We start from the raw sequence: 23229 nt of genomic DNA, 5'->3' as shown, positions 1-23229 counted from the left end.
AAGTTCCACATTTTTAAACGATGGCCAAGTTGATGTATTTTTAGCTTGTATAAATCTGCTATTTTAGAACATTTCTGAATATCTTTTAACACTGTCAACTATAATGAAATTCCCAAAATAGGGATGACATGGTGAAAGTGGTTAATCACACTATAGGATCATTTGAGCTAATCTTAGAAAATCAAGTGAGGTGCCAGAGAAGGGTGTCGTGACAGGAATAGGGATGTCACTGTTTCAAACCTGACATGTCACAGACATGCTCTCTGCTCCACAGTGTCAAGCTCACACTCAAACAGTGCACACTGAAACACATCCATGGCATGCGTGTATAACCTGCATATTATAATATGTGCGTGCGTGCGTGCGTGCGTGCGTGCGTGCGTGCGTGCGTGCGTGCGTGCGTGCGTGTGTGTGTGTGTGTGTGTGTGTGTGTCCATATCATGGTGAGATACACACACACACACACACACAATGTACAGTAACATTAATGCACGTGTTCCATAGACACATGCACACCAGAAAACGCACGCACACACGCACGCACGCACGCACAGTTTTAAATCATGCATGCACAGATGAGTCATCTGCCTTTCATTATGGACATACTTGCAGTTGATTGTCATGGGATGAGGAGACACTGTAGGGCACCAAGCTCTATGGATCTGACAGTTGAACAAGGTCTCAATAAGGAATATGTGTAATGAGGTAGTGCAGGTGGTTTGGTTATATATTATTCGGTTATTCGGTGTGTGTGTGTGTGTGTGTGTGTGTGTGTGTGTGTGTGTGTGTGTGTGTGTGTGTGTGTGTGTGTGTGTGTGTGTGTGTGTGTGTGTGTGTGTGTGTGTGTGTGTGTGTGTGTGTGTGTGTGTGTGTGTGTGTGTGTGTGCGCGCGTGCGTAGTACTGCGTACGTGTGTCCGTGCGTTTTGGTGCGACTTGGCACAGGATCTTAATTGACCTCAACACTTGTGTGGCCTGCAGTCATTTTACACCAGGGATGCTTCCTCTCACTGCTCATCTGTATTCATTGTGTCCATGGGTCCATTAGTGATGTGTGTGTGCATGCATGTGAGAGGCTTGTCTCCTTTCAACTTTCAAAGCGCCTCCAACATTAATTCCTGTAACAAGATAGCCAGATGTGTTGCATGCAGGCCGTCAGACGTGGCTCTCCGAATTGTTGACAAAATCTCCCCAAAATTCTGTTCTGTCCAGCCAGGAAGTAGCCCCGTTCAAGTACAGTAACAGTACAGTGCAGCAGTCACCCTCGACGATGTGAATAGGCTTCCGCTGCAGGAGACAAAGTGTTGAGCTTGATGTATGAATGTGTCTTGGTGCAGTTGGCGGCTACATTAGCATATCAAAGTGCCTGTCTTGTTCATCTGCTACTGTATCTGCTGTGCATACCCAACTAGGTAGGCCTAGAGTAGACACCAGTCAAGAAGAGGAGCCAACCCTCTAAGCTGAAACGCATTACTATGCTGTGCCTTCATCAGAGTGAATGAACAATCAATGATCACATACTGTATTCCGTTCTTTGAAGTTGGGTATTCCTTAGATTTTACATTAGAATATTCTATCTATTCTATAAATGCATTTTTTATATAGCGCCTTTATCCAAGGCGCTTTACATAGATTGTGCATTACATTCACCCATTCACACACACATTCATACACCGATGTCGGCGGAAACCATGCAAGGCACCAACCAGCACATCAGGAGCAATTAGGGGTTCAGTGTCTTGCTCAAGGACACTTCGACACTAACACTGGGGGAGCCCGGGATCGAACTGGCAACCTTGCGGTTACCATCCAGCCACTCTACCCCTGAGCCACTACCGCCGCCTCTCTCGCCATTCTCTCTTTCTATTCTGTCTATTCTATCTGTATGTCTGTCTCCTATCTTATCTAGTCTGTCTGTGTCTGCCTGTATCTGTCTGTCTGTCTAGGCTTTGGACTATGAGAGCAAGAAGACCTACACCTTCAAGGTGGATGCATCCAATGCTCATCTGGACCCCCGCTTTCTCCACCTGGGCCCCTTCAAGGACACAGCCACGGTCAAGGTCAACGTGCTGGATGTGGACGAGCCCCCGGTCTTCACCAAAAGCTCCTACACCGTGGACGTGTACGAGGACACCCCGCCAGGGACCATCGTAGGTTCTGTCACCGCTCAGGACCTGGACATAAGCAGCAGTGCCGTCAGGTAAAAGCTTGTACTATCATGTGATATGTAGTATATTTATAGAACCCCACCCCCATGACTCAAACCATATATAGACAGTGTTGGAAAAGTTACTCAAAAAAGGTAATATTACTAAATTAGTAGTTACTAGTTACTTAAAAAACAGTATTATTATTATTACTTCACATTTTACTCCCTGCCAAAAGTAACTAGTTATTTATTACTTGTCTTTACTTTTTTCCTCGCCTTCAGTAATTGGATTTAAAGTCCCAAGTGTGCATCACTTCGTATGTGCTCTAGTCTAGATCCAGACGGATCAGCAGCCTGCAGAGCAACTGCATCCCGACCCAGTCTACCATTTTAAACACTCGTAAAAATAGTAATATATTAGTAATATTATTACTCAAAAAGTAATTAGTCATATAATATTCATTTACTATGAAATTGTGCATTTCCCATCAGTCAGTCAGTTGGTTGGTCATCAATATTGGGCAGCAACTCTACATCTGACCACAAACCCTTAGAACTCCATATATGGAGCTGACTTTTTATGACATTCCATATGTTGATCCTTCCCCATCCGTCCTTCCTCTTCGATGTCTCCCTTTTTACTAATACCTGTCCATTCAAACTCTAGACGGGCCCGCTCCAAAGTTATTAGTGCAGCCCCGCCCGACAGCCGACGAAACTAGAGTTTTCAACAAGAACGAAAATTAAGGACCGGCCGTAAATTGGCCCTCATCAATGCTCCTTATATGGCCAGACCTCATCAAACCCTGTACACTCAAGACACTGCCCCCGCTGCCACCCTTAGATCTCCATATATGGAGCTGACCTGTTCTGACATTCCATATGTTGATCTGACCTCATCAAACCCTGTAGACTCAAGACAAGCTCCTTATATGGCCAGACCTCATCAAACCCTGTACACTCAAGACACTGCCCCCGCTGCCACCCTTAGATCTCCATATATGGAGCTGACCTGTTCTGACAGTCCATATGTTGTTCTGACCTCATCAAACCCTGTACACTCAAGACACGCACCATATAGACACCACCAGTACAGAATTAATTCCATGTTGATCTGACCCCCCCATGCCAAAGCGCCAGCGCTCGCCCAGCAGACTATAGCCCTCAGGGCGTCTTACTGGTAATATTACTTTAAGTAATAAGTTACTTTAGTTACTTTCCAACAGAGAACCCCACCTCTCTTACTCATACCATCTAAACTGACATAATTTATACATCCTTCCTGGTTCGTGTTTTTCCCCCCATTCTGAATTCCCATAGACTTTTCCTACATTGTGCGTCAAATAAGAACTTATGTGTTCCAAAAATAAACAATGAAGGAAGGAGTCCCGCTGTTATATATATAAGGCTACACCAGTGTCAGCCTGTGAGGCTGAACAGGTTAACTCTACTCTACAAATGGCAGATGGCACCTACAGTACTATGTCCATCATAAAGGGTCTTGGTGCGAATTAAACTTGTTTGTGGCTTCATGTAACAGTGTCTGTTATCAAAGATTATGAAAGAACTGCTGAATATTTGATCTATACTTTCTACTATCTACTACTTTTATCTGTACATGTGCAGACTACAGTTCAGGACATCCGTTGTATATATATAAACAAGAGAAAACATTCTTTTTTGTGCTTAATATTTGATGTGCAGCTCCAAATGGCCGCGTCGGTAAACTGCCATGATTTAAAGGCCCCTGCTTTGCCCCCTTTTGATTTCTCTGTTCAATATTTAACCTACAGTAGGAAACGCTGTTGTCCCTCGTTTGTGTTTGTGCTGTAGTGGACTGGAGATAGAGAACTCAAGTAGAATTTTGAGTAATATTCTATTTTGAGAACTTCTTACCATTTGTATTGCATGTCTTATTTTACTGAGTAGTTCAAAAGCAAAGACAAAAAATATCATAGCAAATACATTAGCATAATAGATCACTGGACATGAGCCATAAAGAAGTTGGGCCTGTTTCAGATGAATTTTTTATTATTTTAGGAGCTTCAACTTTGGTACCGTCGGCTGAAAAAGATCACTGGATTCAGAGCATGATGTGTTAACCCATTAAAGCCAGGAAAGCATGGGTGTTATTTTAGCTACCGTATATAGTAACTCGTTTTTCAGAAAACTGTTAGAACCGTGGTTCTCAAAAATAGCAGATATACAAGCTCAGGGCATGTCACATTTTTGAAGAATCTTCTCTTTGAAGAGATGATGAAAAGGTTTGAGAACTACACTGATTCAGAAGGCATTAGTAGAATCAGAGACCAAGCGGGAAGCACGCACATCTCAAAAGATATTCTACAGGTGCTGAACAAAAATACGTACAATGAAGAAGGAATGCAGTTTGCACATTGGTTTGTAGCTCCCAGAAGCACTTTATTTAGGTTACAATGTTTCCACCCGCGGGCCGTGCGGGTCTTCGTCAGGCATCATTTGTACTAGTATAATAATATACATGCAAACATTGTTGACTAGTTTTGTGTCACGCAGGTACTCGCTGGAATGGAGCAGAGAGTCTGACAGCTGTTTTGACGTTGACACAGTCGAGGGAACCCTCTCCACTAATGAGTATCTGGACAGAGAAGCAGTCGCTCAGCACAATGTAACTGTTGTGGCAACCAAAGTTAGTAAGTATTCATCCACATTGTGTCACATTCCAAATTGGACAGATACTAATGAGGGATGCAAAATGTCCGTGTCGAATGTAACAGACAGTGCCATCATTTTATACCAAAGTTAGAATCAGTCCAACCGTATGTAGTGATGGAAGGAGTACTCGACTATTAATAGTGACAATACCACATGTAGAAATTCTCAGTTACCAGTAAAAGTCCAGTATATTCAGCATTTACTGATTAAATGTGCAAAAGTATTGGCCCGTGCCCGCCGCGCGATCCGGGCACCTAGGCTGGTAATACACCTAGGCTGATCCCGATCCCGATCTCTCTCCCTGTAAAAAAAGTATATATAAAGTACAAAAGTATTCTGTTATAGCCTGGGCCGTGGCTCAGCGGTCCAGGCACATTGGCTGGTAATCCAGTCTGGCAGTGTGCCGCGTGTTCGACTCCCGATCCGAGCTATTTTCAAATATTGAAAGTAAATATAAGGCTGAAGTGGTTAATGTACTGTATGTAACCTAACGTTAGGTAAGTACCTAAAGTTTTCAAATAATTGTAGTGGAGTAAAAGTACAGTATTTTGATGTAGATGTAGTTAAGTGGAGCAGAAGTACGTAGGTACGTTGACAATTGGAAATGTTTCAGTAAGGTAAAAATACCTAAATATTGTACATAAGTACAGTATATTACTTGAGTAAATGGACTTAGTTACATTTCCACGACTACCCTTATGCAACTGTACACTGAAGTTGAAGAGGTTCATTGAATGTGCAAGAGAGCGGTGTTCATTAGTCTCATGGCTTGGGGGTACAAACTGTTGGAAAGATACTAACGAGGGATGCAAAATGTTAGCGTTGGACACACTTGTGCCTTCGTTTTAGTTCAACGTTAGAATCAGTCCACCCTTATCCATTAGTCTCATGGCTTGGGGGCACAAACTGAAGAGCATGCTGTTGACCGGAAGGTTGCAGCAGGACAAATTTGGGTGAGGCAGTGAATGAATACTGAATAGTATAAGTGCCATTGAGCAAGGCGCTTAACGTCTATTATGTTACAGTGGCACTGCTCAGTGCGGGAAAGAAAAGGTCAAAGACGACTGTTCAGGGGGTCATCAACGTGTCCACACACGGACCAACAGACGTGTCCATGTCTGTGGAAAATCTTTGAATTAAAAAATGTAAACATTGGCGCCAGTACATGTACAGTGGCTGACTTGCCAGTCTCCATTTATTAAATTTTTTTCCAGAATAGGTAGAACACTGATTTGACACTGTTTCCCAAATGCCCAATGACACCTGCCAGACAGGTATTCTAACCAGGTACCAAACCGTGATGGATAGAGAACATGCCTATGATTGGGCCTGGAAAAATCTCCCCGAGTCTGTTTTGATAGATATTATAATGACTAGAGCGGTGCCCATTGGGCACTGGCCTATACTTCTCCCTGAGTCTGTTTTGTAGATATTATAATGACTAGAGCGGTGCCCGTTGGGCACTGGCCTATACTTCTCCCTGAGTCTGTTTTGTAGATATTATAATGACTAGAGCGGTGCCCGTTGGGCACTGGCCTATACTTCTCCCTGAGTCTGTTTTGTAGATATTATAATGACTAGAGCGGTGCCCAACGGGCACTGGCCTATACTTCTCCCTGAGTCTGTTTTGTAGATATTATAATGACTAGAGCGGTGCCCAACGGGCACTGGCCTATACTTCTCCCTGAGTCTGTTTTGTAGATATTATAATGACTAGAGCGGTGCCCAACGGGCACTGGCCTATACTTCTCCCTGAGTCTGTTTTGTAGATATTATAATGACTAGAGCGGTGCCCAACGGGCACTGGCCTATACTTCTCCCTGAGTCTGTTTTGTAGATATTATAATGACTAGAGCGGTGCCCAACGGGCACTGGCCTATACTTCTCCCTGAGTCTGTTTTGTAGATATTATAATGACTAGAGCGGTGCCCAACGGGCACTGGCCTATACTTCTCCCTGAGTCTGTTTTGTAGATATTATAATGACTAGAGCGGTGCCCAACGGGCACTGGCCTATACTTCTCCCTGAGTCTGTTTTGTAGATATTATAATGACTAGAGCGGTGCCCAACGGGCACTGGCCTATACTTCTCCCTGAGTCTGTTTTGTAGATATTATAATGACTAGAGCGGTGCCCATTGGGCACTGGCCTATACTTCTCCCTGAGTCTGTTTTGTAGATATTATAATGACTAGAGCGGTGCCCAACGGGCACTGGCCTATACTTCTCCCTGAGTCTGTTTTGTAGATATTATAATGACTAGAGCGGTGCCCATTGGGCACTGGCCTATACTTCTCCCTGAGTCTGTTTTGTAGATATTATAATGACTAGAGCGGTGCCCAACAGGCACTGGCCTATACTTCTCCCTGAGTCTGTTTTGTAGATATTATAATGACTAGAGCGGTGCCCAACGGGCACTGGCCTATACTTCTCCCTGAGTCTGTTTTGTAGATATTATAATGACGGTGCCCGTTGGAGCCTCTACAGCGGTGCCCGTTGAGCACTGGTCTACTTGGAACGATGCAAGTTGAAAATGAATGCCCCACCCAGATATCATGTCTGTGTCCCTTTTATGCCCATATGTGGAGTTGTTTGTCAGGCATGCCCAAATATGGAGTCTATGCAGACGTCAGAATAATGTCAGAACAGGCCAGCTCCATATGGAGCCTGGGCAGGGGCCCTGTCCAGAGCCCGGGCAGATACCGACACTGGGCACTGCACTCCCTGTGGTGGGGCGGAACACGTGTGTCGAATTTGAAGTTGGTGGGTCGAACGGTTCGACACACACAGAGACTTGGTGCATTTATATTTAGATGGTGTCGGTGGATGATGTCAATATGACAATTCTTGCCACTGTTTCTGATTGTCTTTAATGCTTTGAAAGGTTCAAAGCAATCACTTCAATATAGAAAGTGAAGAAGGTAAAGTAGACAAGAGTACAGAGATGGCCATGGAAATAATAACAGTAATACACTTGACTTTTAAAGCAATTTTTTGGGTTACACATTGCTCCGTCCCTCTCAGCTTTCCACTATCTTAATAAAATAAAATAAAATAAAGTACAAACCACTCTCCCTATAGCCTGTGTTCTTCGTCTTGTCTCTACTGGACAAGTATACATTCAGTATTTATGGAATATTATTGACTACTCATTGTATGTCTGTGGCAAAAAATTTGGTTTGAGGAAAATGTCCATCACAAGCCGCTGAAGCCCTTGATGACTCCTGCATCTGTTTGTGAAGCTTGATTTGTACTGTAAGTAGTGTGCAATAAAAACAGCCAATCTACATTCTCACAACGTGCAACGTGTTGTTAGCTTGTAGAGTGGCTATTTTTAGCCTGGCTTTGCCAGACTGATGACGTAGATTCACTAACGCTTCCTCCCCGGTATCAGTCACTGGACTTCGTCCAATAGGCAGCTTGAAAAGTGGGCGTAAGTAGTTGCCTTGACAGACTAGCCAATCAGTGTAACAAAAAGCTGAGGCCTTCACAGTGCTAGTGCTAGTACTAGTGTTTGAAAGATTACCACGCCAAAAAACAACAAGGTCTGTTTCTACATTCTATGCGAGTGAGCTATGTCTGATATGTCAGAGTCTATATCTGAAACAACTGCAGCTGTTCTTATCGTTTCTGTGGAAACTTTTAAAGTTGTTGCGTCGAGGGCAGCCATTGTTGTTTTGAAAGTGCTGCACCATGTATGTTACGTCACCATATACACATGGACCAATGGGTGCTTTTCGTTGTTCGCTGAATCCACGGTATGTGTCTGGCCAAAGCCAGGCTAGGCTATTTTCGATATAACAATATCACTATTTTCAAGTATCAGTCAGGCTTCAGTCTGATGGTGTTGGGTCAAGTGCTGCCGTAATACTTGACTGACAGCAATGGAGCAGACCATACTTATAGTAGTTTGCAAATGTACTTTGTGGATCGGATTGTGGCTCTTGTATTTGCATCAAGTGCGCAAGGTGTGGATATGGTAAAAAGTAATTTTTAGCATGTAGGCGACATTGTTTCAAAACATGTCAACATAAAAAGCTAATAGCAGATCTTCAAGCTCACATTGCGTACAGATGCAACGTTTTGTGAGCTTGTAGATTGGCTATATACCCTATAGCTAAGCCTTTTATATGTTGTTGTATGACTAAATAGTGCATAGTCTCAGTAGATCACCTTCAGCAGGCTTCATCACTCCCAATAAAAAACTATCTAGAAGACCAACACAATAACACATTGGAAAAGGCAGAAAACTACAGGTAGAAGCCTAATAGAGCTCATGTTGTCATTTTGTTAGCATATAGCTCCATCTAGTGGAATGGGCAGATTATGACTTCTGTAGTATCCTGTAATGAAGTCGACTTTTAAGACCTTATTCATTGAAAGAAAGAAAGAAAGAAAAAAAGAGACCATTACTGCATCAAAAGTAATTAAGAAACTAAACCATAAAAATGGGTCAAACATTGGCCAAATTGTCAAATTACAAGAAAGAAGCAAAATAGGAAATATTCTGAAAATAGCAGATCTACAGTATGCTCGAATAGCAGATCTATGCTTTAATAGCAGATCTATGTATTGTGAGCTTGTAGATCTGCTATTTTCAGAATATTTATTTGTGGAACCGAGTCACACTAAATTGAATGCCTCAACTCTGGGGAGTCCCCAGTTCAAATGTGATTATTTTGGGGGGTCATAGCCTGAAAAGGTTGAGAGCCTGTAGAGTCTACAGTCTACACAGCACAATGTGGGGTAATTTACAGGTGCTGTGGTTCTGATCCTAATAATCACAGGAACGTATTCTATGCTCCCTCTAAATATCAAAGGTCAAAGGAGAGTCTGGTGTGTACCATTACTTATTTACTTTGTTTAATGCTTTAATATGATAATACAGCCCACAAGCACTGTAGTACAGGACATCTATAGAAAATACAGGATCAACCTCTAACTAATTGCAAAAAAAAAAAAAACTCAACTGATTTTGCATCTTCAATATATCCTGAATAACAGAAAAAAAAGTTGCCTGGAATTGTCTGAGGGGAAAGTGTTGAAAATGGCCTGTACAGTATGGCCACCATTGACATCCTATTATAAGGCAATATTTTCTAAATTTCCTTATGCTTTAAGTAGCATGTGACATATCAAACTAGGGGGTTTTCATGATGCTGAATCCATGATGCTGAATCCATGATGCTGAATCCATTCCAATTCCATTCTCATTGGGCTAGATTTGGCCATAGCAACTTGCCAAAATGTGATGATGTCAGCACATTTTGGACTACTGTGCATGTAGATGAATGTATAATTGTGTCGTGAGCTTAGATTAACTACTTGTGGTGTGAGACATCACGCGCAACGATGTATATCGTTGTAAAATCGGCCTGTCGTGCACTCAAGGAACTTCATTGGCATGAGAAAACATTATATTGCCAAAGCAAGTGTCGCACAGACACACACAATAAGTTGTCCGTCTAAAATTGAGACAGATACGTACGTGATAAAAAACTAAACAAAGTATTATACTGTTCATTCATATCTTAAATGGTTTTTTTTGTGGCTTTCGCCTTTATTTTATATATTTTATGGAGGGACAGTAGGCTGACAGGAAATGGGGAGAGAGATGGGGGGAAGACATGCAGTAAAGGCCGTTGGGATCGGGAGTCGAACCCACGGCACACTGTCAGACTGGATTACCAGCCAAGGTGCCTGGACCACTGAGCCATGGCCCAGGCCCATTCATATCTTATTTGTCAAGTATGGGCCCCTCTCTCGCTCTCTCTTTCACTTTCTCTCTCTACTTCAGAACCACGGCCAGCTCTCTCTCTCTCTCTCTTTTGCCATCTATTTCAGAACCAAGGACAGTTATCTCTGTAATTCAGCACCAGTGACAGCTCCCTCACACTCTCTCCCCTTTCCCTCTTCTTCAGCACCATGGACAGCTCCCCCTCTTCTTTAGCACAATGATTCTCAAACTTTGACCATCACATTTATATATAATTATTTGGCTATGGACCTCCATCTAAAAATATTTTGTGGCAGAGACCACATATAAGATTTAAGTTATGTCGCAATAGCTGAACCCCCTCCTCTGCACGTCCCTGGTGTAGTCGACATTCCTGGACTGTTCATGTCTCGACTAATCAGGGCATTATTAACTGCTGGCTAAAGATGTGTCAATGTGATTTTCTGAGTGTGATGTTACTGTAATGTGGAACTTTTGCAGGCAACCCTCTGCTATCCAGCACAGTGGCTGTGACAGTCAATGTGTTGGATGTCAACGAGTTCCCCCCCGAGCTGGCCGTCCCTTTTGACATCATTGTCTGTGAGAATGCCAAAGTAGGACAGGTAAAGATTACTTTTCTGTCTGGCCATCTGTCTCCGTCACTATCTGTGTCCCACTCTCCACCTGCATGTTTGTTTTTTGCTGTCTGTCTATCTATGACTGCATCTGTCTGTCTGTCTGTCTGTCTGTCTGTCTGTCTGTCTGTCTGTCTGTCTGTCTGTCTGTCTGTCTGTCTGTCTGTCTGTCTGTCTGTCCGTCCGTCCGTCCGTCCGTCCGTCCGTCCGTCCGTCCGTCCGTCCGTCCGTCCGTCTGTCTTTGATAAAACATACATGACATGAATGCTTGTAAATGCCCCCTTCATTCCTACCATTAACATGCATCTTGCTTCTGAATTATGTCCAGATATTATTTAGATGTTTTGCATTTACACTTGACATACATTACATCCCGTTACCATTGGCGGTGGGTGATCTACGGCCAGTGCCAACAGAATGCGCGCAACCTTTGCATTTATATTATTTTAAATCAAATCAAGCACTGACAGCACTGCATTCTTAATTTGCTGTCTGAGAAAAGTTTTAATACTCCAAACCATTACACTGTTTTACTACATAAATACAGTGTAAAACCACCAAAGATTTCATATTCAGTGCAGAGACAACTGTATTTTAGCATTACAATTCACGCAGGACTACATGCTATGTTAATGCCAAAAAGTGAAGGCGAACTGCACCCAAAATATGCTGAAGATAGTTCACCCAAACCACATTTGGAGGGTGTCGGCATTTTTGGCCACAATAACAACAAGGTCATAAGAAATTATTAATAAGGTTCACACATAATTTAACAATTTCCTGCAAAAGGCAGGTATTAATCTTATCTAACTTGATAATATCGGCCATGACACCATGAGGAGAGGAGACATATGTTAATGCCACATGTGAATGCATTCTGCCGATCTATTGCGGTACAATCTAGATATGAGACATGTTAGCGTCTGTCTACATTTGACATTCACATCAATGACATTCACATGACGCTTGCATCCAAAATAGCATTTTGATGTTATTTGGGCGCATTCAACCAACAACAAAAAGGAGGTACAGTAATAGAGGAATGAAACCCCAGTCTCCACCGTGGTGGAGGAGGTCTTTCTCCCTGTGCCCGGCTGCCCGCCACATGCAGTCTCCACCGTGGTGGGCGAGGTCTTTCTCCCTGTGCCCGGCTGCCCGCCACATGGAGTCTCCACCGTGGTGGGCGAGGTCTTTCTCCCTGTGCCCGGCTGCCCGCCACATGGAGTCTCCACCGTGGTGGGCGAGGTCTTTCTCCCTGTGCCCGGCTGCCCGCCACATGCAGTCTCCACCGTGGTGGGCCAGGTCTTTCTCCCTGTGCCCGGCTGCCCGCCACATGGAGTCTCCACCGTGGTGGGGCGAGGTCTTTCTCCCTGTGCCCGGCTGCCCGCCACATGCAGTCTCCACCGTGGTGGGCCAGGTCTTTCTCCCTGTGCCCGGCTGCCCGCCACATGGAGTCTCCACCGTGGTGGGGCGAGGTCTTTCTCCCTGTGCCCGGCTGCCCGCCACATGGAGTCTCCACCGTGGTGGGGCGAGGTCTTTCTCCCTGTGCCCGGCTGCCCGCCACATGGAGTCTCCACCGTGGTGGGGCGAGGTCTTTCTCCCTGTGCCCGGCTGCCCGCCACATGCAGTCTCCACCGTGGTGGAGGAGGTCTTTCTCCCTGTGCCCGGCTGCCCGCCACATGCAGTCTCCACCGTGGTGGGGCGAGGTCTTTCTCCCTGTGCCCGGCTGCCCGCCACATGCAGTCTCCACATCATTTGTTATTAATGCATTAGCACCACGTTGGTGTTTCTGCATTAAAGGCCTTCTTCATTGTTTATATTTAAATGTGCGTGACATGTGGTGAGACTGAGATTTAAGACATACACATTCTAGAACTGAGAGGGCTTTAGGGGGCAGTATTTACAACAGACCTGAGTTGCACTGTTGGTGGTTCTTTTATTGATCAACACTTATCTCTGCCAAAAAAGTGGCCAATCTACAAGCTCCCAACAACTGATAAATCTAAGAACTTGTTCCACCACTGCCCCGAATGGGGATGGTGGGTCGTGGGTTCAAGTGGTTAACCGACAATTCCTCCTGTATGGTCAGGTGATCCAGACAGTGAGTGCTGTGGACAGAGATGTGCCTCCCGCTGGCCAGCGCTTCTTCTTCAAGTCTCCAAAGGAGCTCCGTAACCGCAACTTCACCATACGAGACTTTGGAAGTAAGTTGAGCAAACAACGACATCAAGCCAAGGAACATTGCGGGGAAAAGAGGGCAGAGAATGAGACCAGAAGAGAGATAGAGGGAAGATAAGGGAGAAAAAGCTGAAGGAAAAAGAGTAAAGAATAAAGTAAGGGAAGAGATATGAGAAAAAAGCATTTTTGAAGCAGAAGTTGTCTGTGATGATAACAAATAAATACAAATAATATAATAAAGACTGATATACAGGTATAAGCACACTGTATGTCAATCTGTGTATCTATCAAGCTGTCTAACAATGTGTTTGTTTGTAATCCCTTCCTTTCCCTCATTTCAGGGTTAGTTAATCTTTATATTCAGTTCATATTAACATTCACTCAGCAAGCCTAATATAATTAATCAATTCTATCTAAAATAAAGAAGGAAAACAATTACAAGGCAAACACACTAGTGATAAATCTAATTAGTAGACACTAAATATTATCAACAAATTATGTCAAGCCATTACAGTACTTCTAAAAGGAGGAATCACTGTGGAGCTTGAAAATGTGAGATGGAAAGGAGAGAGACAAGCATCAAAATATGCAACACAATATCCTGATGAAGAGCGATCACACAGTTTTCATTTACGCTTGGTATTTAAGTGTTATTGCAAAAAACAAAATTGTCTGCACTAGAATTTGATCACATTTTTGCATACAAAACAGGCACGTAGATATTAGAAGTAGAAGTGCTGGAGTGCTATTTGTTTTGTAGGACAAATTTGGCGGGCCCTGGGTAGGCAACCTGGCCTGGCGGAGACCTGCGCTCAGAGGATCACACTTTTCTAGTTTATGTTCTTCAAAGGGTGGGCTATCATTCATTCATAGCATCATGCTAGCTAGTTTTGTAAGCAAAATGTTAGTAATGGGGTACAGTACTTGGATTCAGTAATCAAGGAAAGGCGGTATTGAAGCCAATCAAGTTTGATAGAACCACCGCTCTAGCTGACCCTAAGAGTGAACTGTGATACTTGTCTATGTGTATCTTCTTCGACACAAAGTTTGTACAGCAACAAGCAAACTGTATTTCCTGGGCAGTGTGCCCTGACCTGCAACACTACAGGCTGTAAACACTGACCTGCAACACTACAGGCTGTAAACACTGACCTGCAACACTACAGGCTGTAAACACTGACCTGCAACACTACAGGCTGTAAACACTGACCTGCAACACTACAGGCTGTAAACACTGACCTGCAACACTACAGGCTGTAAACACTGACCTGCAACACTACAGGCTGTAAACACTGACCTGCAACACTACAGGCTGTAAACACTGACCTGCAACACTACAGGCTGTAAACACTGACCTGCAACACTACAGGCTGTAAACACTGACCTGCAACACTACAGGCTGTAAACTGGGGGCAGGATTAATGTAAAGGTGAGCATGACACACAAGCCCCCTAGTGCTGCAGTGCTGCAGCCCCTTGACTGTTTGATGCACATTTCACTTTGCTCTGCTGCATCTGTCTGTATGAGCTATCCATAAAAACATGGATTTATATCTTTTATGAGATGAGATGAGATGAGATGAGATGAGATGAGATGAGATGAGATGAGATGAGATTCAATTTATTGTCAAAACAGCACAGCGAAAAGTATTTTCGCATCTCACCAAAGTGCAAACATGTCAGTAAGGAGGAGGATACATTAATTACAGTAGTACAGTAGTAACAGTAGATATGGGCTGAGCAGTAGTCATTTAAATAAATAAATAAATATAATAGGATATGAGAAGGAAGAAAAAAGCATGATCTGTCCATATTGCACGTATAGCCCTTATTGCACGTGGCCCAATGCACAAGTGCTAAACTAAGGTCCAGAGACCATATTCCACAAAGTCCAGTGGCCATATCGCACGAGTCCACATACTATAGTGCTATAGACCAGGATGTGTCCAGAGTCTCGGATACGACAGGGATGGTGGATGGGTTGGGGGGAGGGGGAACATAAAACGTATGTGTTGACATACGCTTGTGTGTGCTTGTGTAAAAGATCTCGATACAGCTGACTCAGCTGGTACTCATTTCTAGGTCTTTAAGGTGGTTGCACACTGGACGCGTTTTTCGGAAAACCGACGGAAAAACGCAGCTAAAAATCCGAAAAACGCAGCAGTGTGCAGGGACCTTTACTGTGAGTTCTCCTCCTTGCTGGAGTAGCAAGGTAACCTTTTGTCCAACGTTGATGACGATAGTTTTTATTTAAAGAGTATACTGCTCCACATTACTTACAATTGTATTATTGCAAAGTGGCCGGATAATGCTACATCTTTCCATAATAAGCAATAGTAATCTGTTCTCAATTACTGATGTGTCGCACATGAAACTGTCTCAGAACTCGGTTACAGTTGGAGGCCATCGATATTGTCCTTTTCTTTTTGCTGAGGTTTGCGTGATCTGCGCAAAAGGACAGTTAACCCATTTTGGGCGGGAACCCCTTTTGGTGTTTTAAACATTGTTATAATTTAGCTATTGAAAAATAGCAGATCTACAAGCTCATAGCGCACCACCGAGTGGCGCGCTACGAGCTTGTAGGTCTGCTATTTTTGAAAAATCGTGAAAATATTTATTTCAGAAAACTGGAGGATTTAGAAGGATTTTTTTAAATGTTGAGGTCAGGCCTAAATGGGTCAAATGACAAGGGACAATATCGGTGGCACCCAACTGTAGTTCATGGGTCGACTATGCAGTGTGTTTTCCTGTCCTACCGGCCACAATAGCTCTGCACGTACACGCTTGCTGCAAACTTATATGTACATTACCGACAGACATTCTTTATAACTGCAATTTAAAATGCAAAATATTCTCAACCAGACATCTCATTGTGATTGCAACATTTTGAAGGACAGCAGACAGACCATTGTGGGCAGTTTTGCCCACAATGTTGACCAGCAATATACCATAGAGTACATTACATCACATGACATTTCAGTCCACAATGTCAGCCATGTCAACTTTCTGACTCATACCCTGAATGAAGGCTTTTGTGATGCTTCACGTGGGTAGAAACACGCTTTTAATATTTCTACAATAAAACAACTTTCTTGCACGAACAGTGCCTTGGATTCTATCTCCATTTTCCGATTTTCTCGCCGTTTCTGTCCCCGCTGTCGATTCCTGTGCCTGCTGAAGGCAATTTCTCCCATCTTCTGTTTGAAGGTTGTCTGGATGTAATCTCCACTAACAAAGACAACATTGACATTTTCTGTTGCAGCCCTGAGTTCTCACCCTCTAACAAGCCTGGCTTGTTGTATTGCTGTATAGTACCTACACCTTCAGGTTCAGGACTGATAGGGTAGGACAGAGATGGCCCTGCAGCCACCAAGAACTGAGGCGTGTGCACGCACGCGTGTGTGTGTGTGTGTGTGTGTGTGTGTGTGTGTGTGTGTGTGTGTGTGTGTGTGTGTGTGTGTGTGTGTGTGTGTGTGTGTGCGTGCGCACATCAACGCTGTCAGGCTAGGTATCTGTTTGCTTACATAACTGAGGGAGAGTGAAACACGCACGCACACACTCACGCACGCACGCACACACATTCATACTACAAACGCACACCTCACAGTGGCTGTCTGACTAGTCTCTCAAGCCTGACAACTCATCCACCATCTTCGAATGCTAAAGAGACTCTGTAATTCCACCTCATAAAAGTTCTGCACCGGAGGCTCAGCTGTCACCTGTTCCTTCACAAAAATATATTTAAAAATATCTCTATAAATATATTTCTGAACTTCCACTCCTGCTAAGCAACAAGCTAGATAAGTCTCGGATAATTTGATTTTACAGTAGGACTTTTACGAAACTGCAAAGGCGAAGCGGAAGTGGGGAAGGGGAGGCGTGACTTTCAGCACTTCTGATGTATTGTTAGACAGAAGTTACAGAACATTCTGTTCTTTATGGGAAGAACAAGAAAAATTAACTATATCATTAATATCATCAGTTAGCTTATGGCTAATTTGTCAAAAAAGCTATGGTGCCAACTGATTGAGATTATGTAAATATGTTGTAATGCATGTACTGGATGTCACTAGTCACATCAAATCACAACACAAGGCCATGACATTTCATATTTGATAACTAGCCTAACTCAATATCTGACATAAATGCAATTTGGTGGTCAAAGTTCAAGGAGGTAAATTATTAATCAACACTGTTACATAACTTTGGACAGACTTTGCATTTGGAAGCTTGTCTCAAGCCTAACATACATAATGCAAAACACCAGATGGACACTTTTGTAGACACGTTCTGGATTCCTTTTTGTACTTTGCTGACGCCACACGTTGCTGCGTTCAAAGGAGTATATCACCATATTTTATCTCATTTTGGCTACATGCACTCACACTGTTCTGTGTGGTATTTTTCTATAGATAACACCTGTAGGAGAAAACTATCGCACACCATGCCTGAGGAAGGTCCCTAGTGACCGAAACGTTGCTTCATTAAATAAGACAATACTCTTGTGCCGAGCAGATACACAGTGTGCGGGTGTACCTTATTGCAGATACACAGTGTGCGGGTGTACCTTATTGCAGATACACAGTGTGCGGGTGTACCTTATTGCAGATACACAGTGTGCGGGTGTACCTTATTGCAGATACACAGTGTGCGGGTGTACCTTATTGCAGATACACAGTGTGCGGGTGTACCTTATTGCAGATACACAGTGTGCGGGTGTACCTTATTGCAGATACACAGTGTGCGGGTGTACCTTATTGCAGATACACAGTGTGCGGGTGTACCTTATTGCAGATACACAGTGTGCGGGTGTACCTTATTGCAGATACACAGTGTGCGGGTGTACCTTATTGCAGATACACAGTGTGCGGGTGTACCTTATTGCAGATACACAGTGTGCAGGTGTACCTTATTGCAGATACACAGTGTGCGGGTGTACCTTATTGCAGATACACAGTGTGCGGGTGTACCTTATTGTAGATACACAGTGTGCGGGTGTACCTTATTGCAGATACACAGTGTGCGGGTGTACCTTATTGCAGATACACAGTGTGCGGGTGTACCTTATTGCAGATACACAGTGTGCAGGTGTACCTTATTGCAGATACACAGTGTGCGGGTGTACCTTATTGCAGATACACAGTGTGCGGGTGTACCTTATTGCAGATACACGGTGTGCAGGTGTACCTTATTGCAGATACACAGTGTGCGGGTGTACCTTATTGCTTTCATCTACAGATAACACAGCAGGCATCGTGACTCGGCGGTTGGGCTTCCAGCGGCGGCTGCAGGATGTCTACACACTAGTGGTGGTGGTGGAGGACAGTGGCTACCCGGCCCAGAGCAGCACCGGGACCCTGACCATCCGGGTGTGTGCCTGCCAGGCCGACGGCTCCCTGCTGTCCTGTTCGGCGGAGGCCATCTTCCTGCCCGTGGGGCTCAGCACCGGAGCTGTGATGGCCATACTGCTCTGTGTGCTCATTCTAATGGGTAAGACAGGATGGATGCTTCACTGTATGCTGCATGCGGCAACCAGAACTGTGGCTCAAGAGGTAGAGCAGGTCGTCCAATGATCCATGGGTCGGCGGTTCGAATCCCGGCTCCTCCTGGCTACATGTCGAAGTGTCCTTGGGCAAGACACTGAACCCCAAATTGCTCCCGATGTGCTGGTTGGTACCTTGCATGGCTTCCGCCGCAATCGGTGTATGAATGTGTGTGTGAATGGGTGAATGTAATGCACAATCTATGTAAAGCGCCTTGGATAAAGGCGCTATATAAATGCACCATTTACCATTTATTTACCAGAACGGTCCTGGCACGAGAGACAGCGAGCTCCACTTGCGACCGCGACGGGTCGCTTCGACGGCTGTCTGAGTCGTCGCAACGAGTGCCCATCGTCGCGGGTGCCTGACTCGTCCCGACGGGTCGCCACAGGTGCCCATCGTCTCGACGGGGGCCTGTTTTTGTCGGCGTTTCTGAGTCGTCGCGACGATTGCCCATCGTCTCGACGGGGGCCTGTTTTGTCGCGACGATTGCCCATCGTCTCGACGGGGGCCTGTTTTTGTCGGCGTTTCACCCGTGCGTCGGAGAACGGGCGCTCGTGCTCGCATCTGCCTCTCTCCCTCCTTCCCTCCATCCATTCCTATGTGTGTGCTTCCCCCCCCCCCCCCCACCCGACCGCCTCCCCCTGTGGGGTAGGGGGTCGGGTGGGGGTCCCTGCGGACCTTTGGGGGGGGGGGGGGGGGGGGGGGGTCCGGGTCCCCTTGGGAATCCCTTTACGCATGCCTTCATTTGTCCCCGTGAATTGCTTCCATTATTTTAATCCAATAACCATATGTTGCATCACATTTTATCGATTGATATAACTTCAATAACCTCCGGAAATAAGGATTTTTTTTTATTCGATTTGAACGTTTAATGGCCTATTGAAAAGACAAGTGTTTTTTTTCCTTTTACGCACGAGAGAGAGAGAGAGAGAGAGAGAGAGGGGGGGGGGGGGGGGGGGGGGGAGAGAGAAAGAGAGAGCGCAGGACCACAAACAAGTTTTTGCACCATTGTATAAAGTATACCACTATAGGCCTACCATACAAACTGTACAAACTGACACTCAATCCATCAAAGGACAGGAAATTAAAAGAAAATGATCTGACCATGTCAAGCGCCGGAGCGACGACCACCACCTGCAGTCTCTTTTTTTACATCCATATACCATTACATTTGTGCGTGATTCTTTATATTGTCTATAGCCTACCATTAAACTATATAAATCATTTTCCCAAGCTTACAAAACGGTGAACGCTGCTCTGCACCGCTACAGCAATGGCAAGCTGACTTACCGTATAAAATGCAGCTTGGCCATTTATTTATTTAAGTTCGGGACCAAGGCAGCAAGCTAGCCTATACTTGGCAATTATATTATAAAGCCTTTTCTTTTCTATTGAACAATTGCTCACTCACACCTTTGCAGAGGTAAAACATATATCCGATATTTTTATCAGAGCTGCATTGATTCATGCGGGGAATAGATTAATATCATCTCACTGTCATCTGTCTGAATGCCATGTGGAGAATGGATTTGTTCTGATCATGGACACGTAGGCATAGGCCTATAGCTATTTAAATGTTCAACCATATACGGCGGGTAGCCTCCTCTTTGTCAGATCTAAGTGCAGGTTCATTTCATGATGTCGTCATATTAAAATGATTCACGGGACATTTGGCACCAAACTTGATTGATCTCATGATGAGATCAATGTAGTAGCCTAGAAGCCTAGCTATAAGTTCCCCATATTATAATTAATTAAGGTGCACTGGCTTAAAACTATGACTGGCCGAATTGCACGCGCTGATGCAATAATGTGGACTTCTATATTTGTATAGGGCTAATTAGCCCTCGTGACTGCTGTCTGTCTGTCAGACCGGCATGTCTGTGAACCATAGAAATAATCTGTTCTGTCCGGGCCAGGCTCGCCGTTATATTCATTTTCCAATGTGAATTTCACCCAGATTGGACTGTCCACACACACACACACACACACACACCGACAGTGTGACTCAAAGGAGCTCCGTAACAAAACAATTCCAATAGGCCTACTGCAGGCATTACTACACTAAACAACGTTGGATTCGTACAGTGCAGAATGCAGATAAGTGTATGTTCTTATAATAACTGTGAGTTTGTTTTTTAACATGCAGCGCGAGTCCGCGAGAGCCGATCTACAAGCTCACAACGCGTTGCACTGCGAGTAGAAAGCTGTCAAGTGAGCAGCGCAATCGCGCATGCTAGAAATATCCTAATAAATAAATAAAAAGGTGTCGGGCTTGCAGGGGCAGTTTCTGTATTGGACTCTAGGCTAACCTGCCTCTAGAATGCTTGCATTTAGGCATACAAGTGATACTTGGCTTTTATATAAGCTATCTTTTTTTTAATGTGCTGACCAATGTTGACACATGCCTACATATTATATCTGAGGTTTGGGGACTTTTAATTGAGTCAGCATGAAGACCAAAGCCTTCTGAATAAATCTACGCAAGCAGTACACGACCCTCTGAGGTGGCGCAGCTTTTAGCGGAGATTCCGACCATCCGACGTCACCGTCAAGTTCACGTTGAAGTTCATGAATTCCCACGTAATGTGGGAATGCACGTAAATGCCTGTGAGCGGACAGGCATTTACGTGGATTCCCACATTACGTGGGAATTCATGAAGTTGAACGTGAACTTGACGGTGACGTTGTTTGGTCGGAAACTCCGCTATAAGCTGCGCCAGCTCAGAGGGTCGTGTACTGCTTGCGTAGATTTATTCAGAAGGCTTTAGTCTTCATGCTGACTCAATTAAAAGTCCCCAAACCTCAGATAAAATATGTAGGCATGTGTCAACATTGGTCAGCACATACAAAAAATGATAGCTTATATAAAAGCCAAGTATCACTTGTATGCCTAAATGCAAGCATTCTAGAGGCAGGTTAGCCTAGAGTCCCATACAGAAACTGCCCCTGCAAGCCCGACACCTTTTTATTTATTTATTAGGATATTTCTAGCATGCGCGATTGCGCTGCTCACTTGACAGCTTTCTACTCGCAGTGCAACGCGTTGTGAGCTTGTAGATCGGCTCTCGCGGACTCGCGCTGCATGTTAAAAAACAAACTCACAGTTATTATAAGAACATACACTTATCTGCATTCTGCACTGTACGAATCCAACGTTGTTTAGTGTAGTAATGCCTGCAGTAGGCCTATTGAAATTGTTTTGTTACGGAGCTCCTTTGAGTCACACTGTCGGTGTGTGTGTGTGTGTGTGTGGACAGTCCAATCTGGGTGAAATTCACATTGGAAAATGAATATAACGGCGAGCCTGGCCCGGACAGAACAGATTATTTCTATGGTTCACAGACATGCCGGTCTGACAGACAGACAGCAGTCACGAGGGCTAATTAGCCCTATACAAATATAGAAGTCCACATTATTGCATCAGCGCGTGCAATTCGGCCAGTCATAGTTTTAAGCCAGTGCACCTTAATTAATTATAATATGGGGAATTTATAGCTAGGCTTCTAGGCTACTACATTGATCTCATCATGAGATCAATCAAGTTTGGTGCCAAATGTCCCGTGAATCATTTTAATATGACGACATCATGAAATGAACCTGCACTTAGATCTGACAAAGAGGAGGCTACCCGCCGTATATGGTTGAACATTTAAATAGCTATAGGCCTATGCCTACGTGTCCATGATCAGAACAAATCCATTCTCCACATGGCATTCAGACAGATGACAGTGAGATGATATTAATCTATTCCCCGCATGAATCAATGCAGCTCTGATAAAAATATCGGATATATGTTTTACCTCTGCAAAGGTGTGAGTGAGCAATTGTTCAATAGAAAAGAAAAGGCTTTATAATATAATTGCCAAGTATAGGCTAGCTTGCTGCCTTGGTCCCGAACTTAAATAAATAAATGGCCAAGCTGCATTTTATACGGTAAGTCAGCTTGCCATTGCTGTAGCGGTGCAGAGCAGCGTTCACCGTTTTGTAAGCTTGGGAAAATGATTTATATAGTTTAATGGTAGGCTATAGACAATATAAAGAATCACGCACAAATGTAATGGTATATGGATGTAAAAAAAGAGACTGCAGGTGGTGGTCGTCGCTCCGGCGCTTGACATGGTCAGATCATTTTCTTTTAATTTCCTGTCCTTTGATGGATTGAGTGTCAGTTTGTACAGTTTGTATGGTAGGCCTATAGTGGTATACTTTATACAATGGTGCAAAAACTTGTTTGTGGTCCTGCGCTCTCTCTTTCTCTCTCCCCCCCCCCCCCCCTCTCTCTCTCTCTCTCTCTCTCTCTCTCTCTCGTGCGT

At 44.2% G+C, this 23229-nt stretch overlaps 1 protein-coding gene across 1 annotated transcript in view; it reads left to right on the top strand.

Moving 5' to 3' along the window:
• The window catches only part of LOC306943627 (cadherin-12-like), a 99159-nt gene that overhangs the window by 64331 nt on the left and 11599 nt on the right, over positions 1–23229 (top strand). Inside the window, exons 7-11 of the mRNA XM_079530059.1 lie at positions 1945–2198; positions 4683–4819; positions 11057–11178; positions 13280–13394; positions 18606–18857. Of these exons, the coding sequence (XP_079386185.1) occupies positions 1945–2198; positions 4683–4819; positions 11057–11178; positions 13280–13394; positions 18606–18857 (880 nt within the window). The remainder of the gene's footprint in view (positions 1–1944; positions 2199–4682; positions 4820–11056; positions 11179–13279; positions 13395–18605; positions 18858–23229) is intronic.

Source organism: Electrona antarctica (genome assembly GCF_951216825.1).
Source record: "Electrona antarctica genome assembly, chromosome: 19".
Taxonomy (NCBI): Eukaryota; Metazoa; Chordata; class Actinopteri; order Myctophiformes; family Myctophidae; genus Electrona; species Electrona antarctica.
The sequence above is the reverse complement of the archived record's forward strand: the minus strand, read 5'-3'. Positions and strand labels throughout refer to the sequence as shown.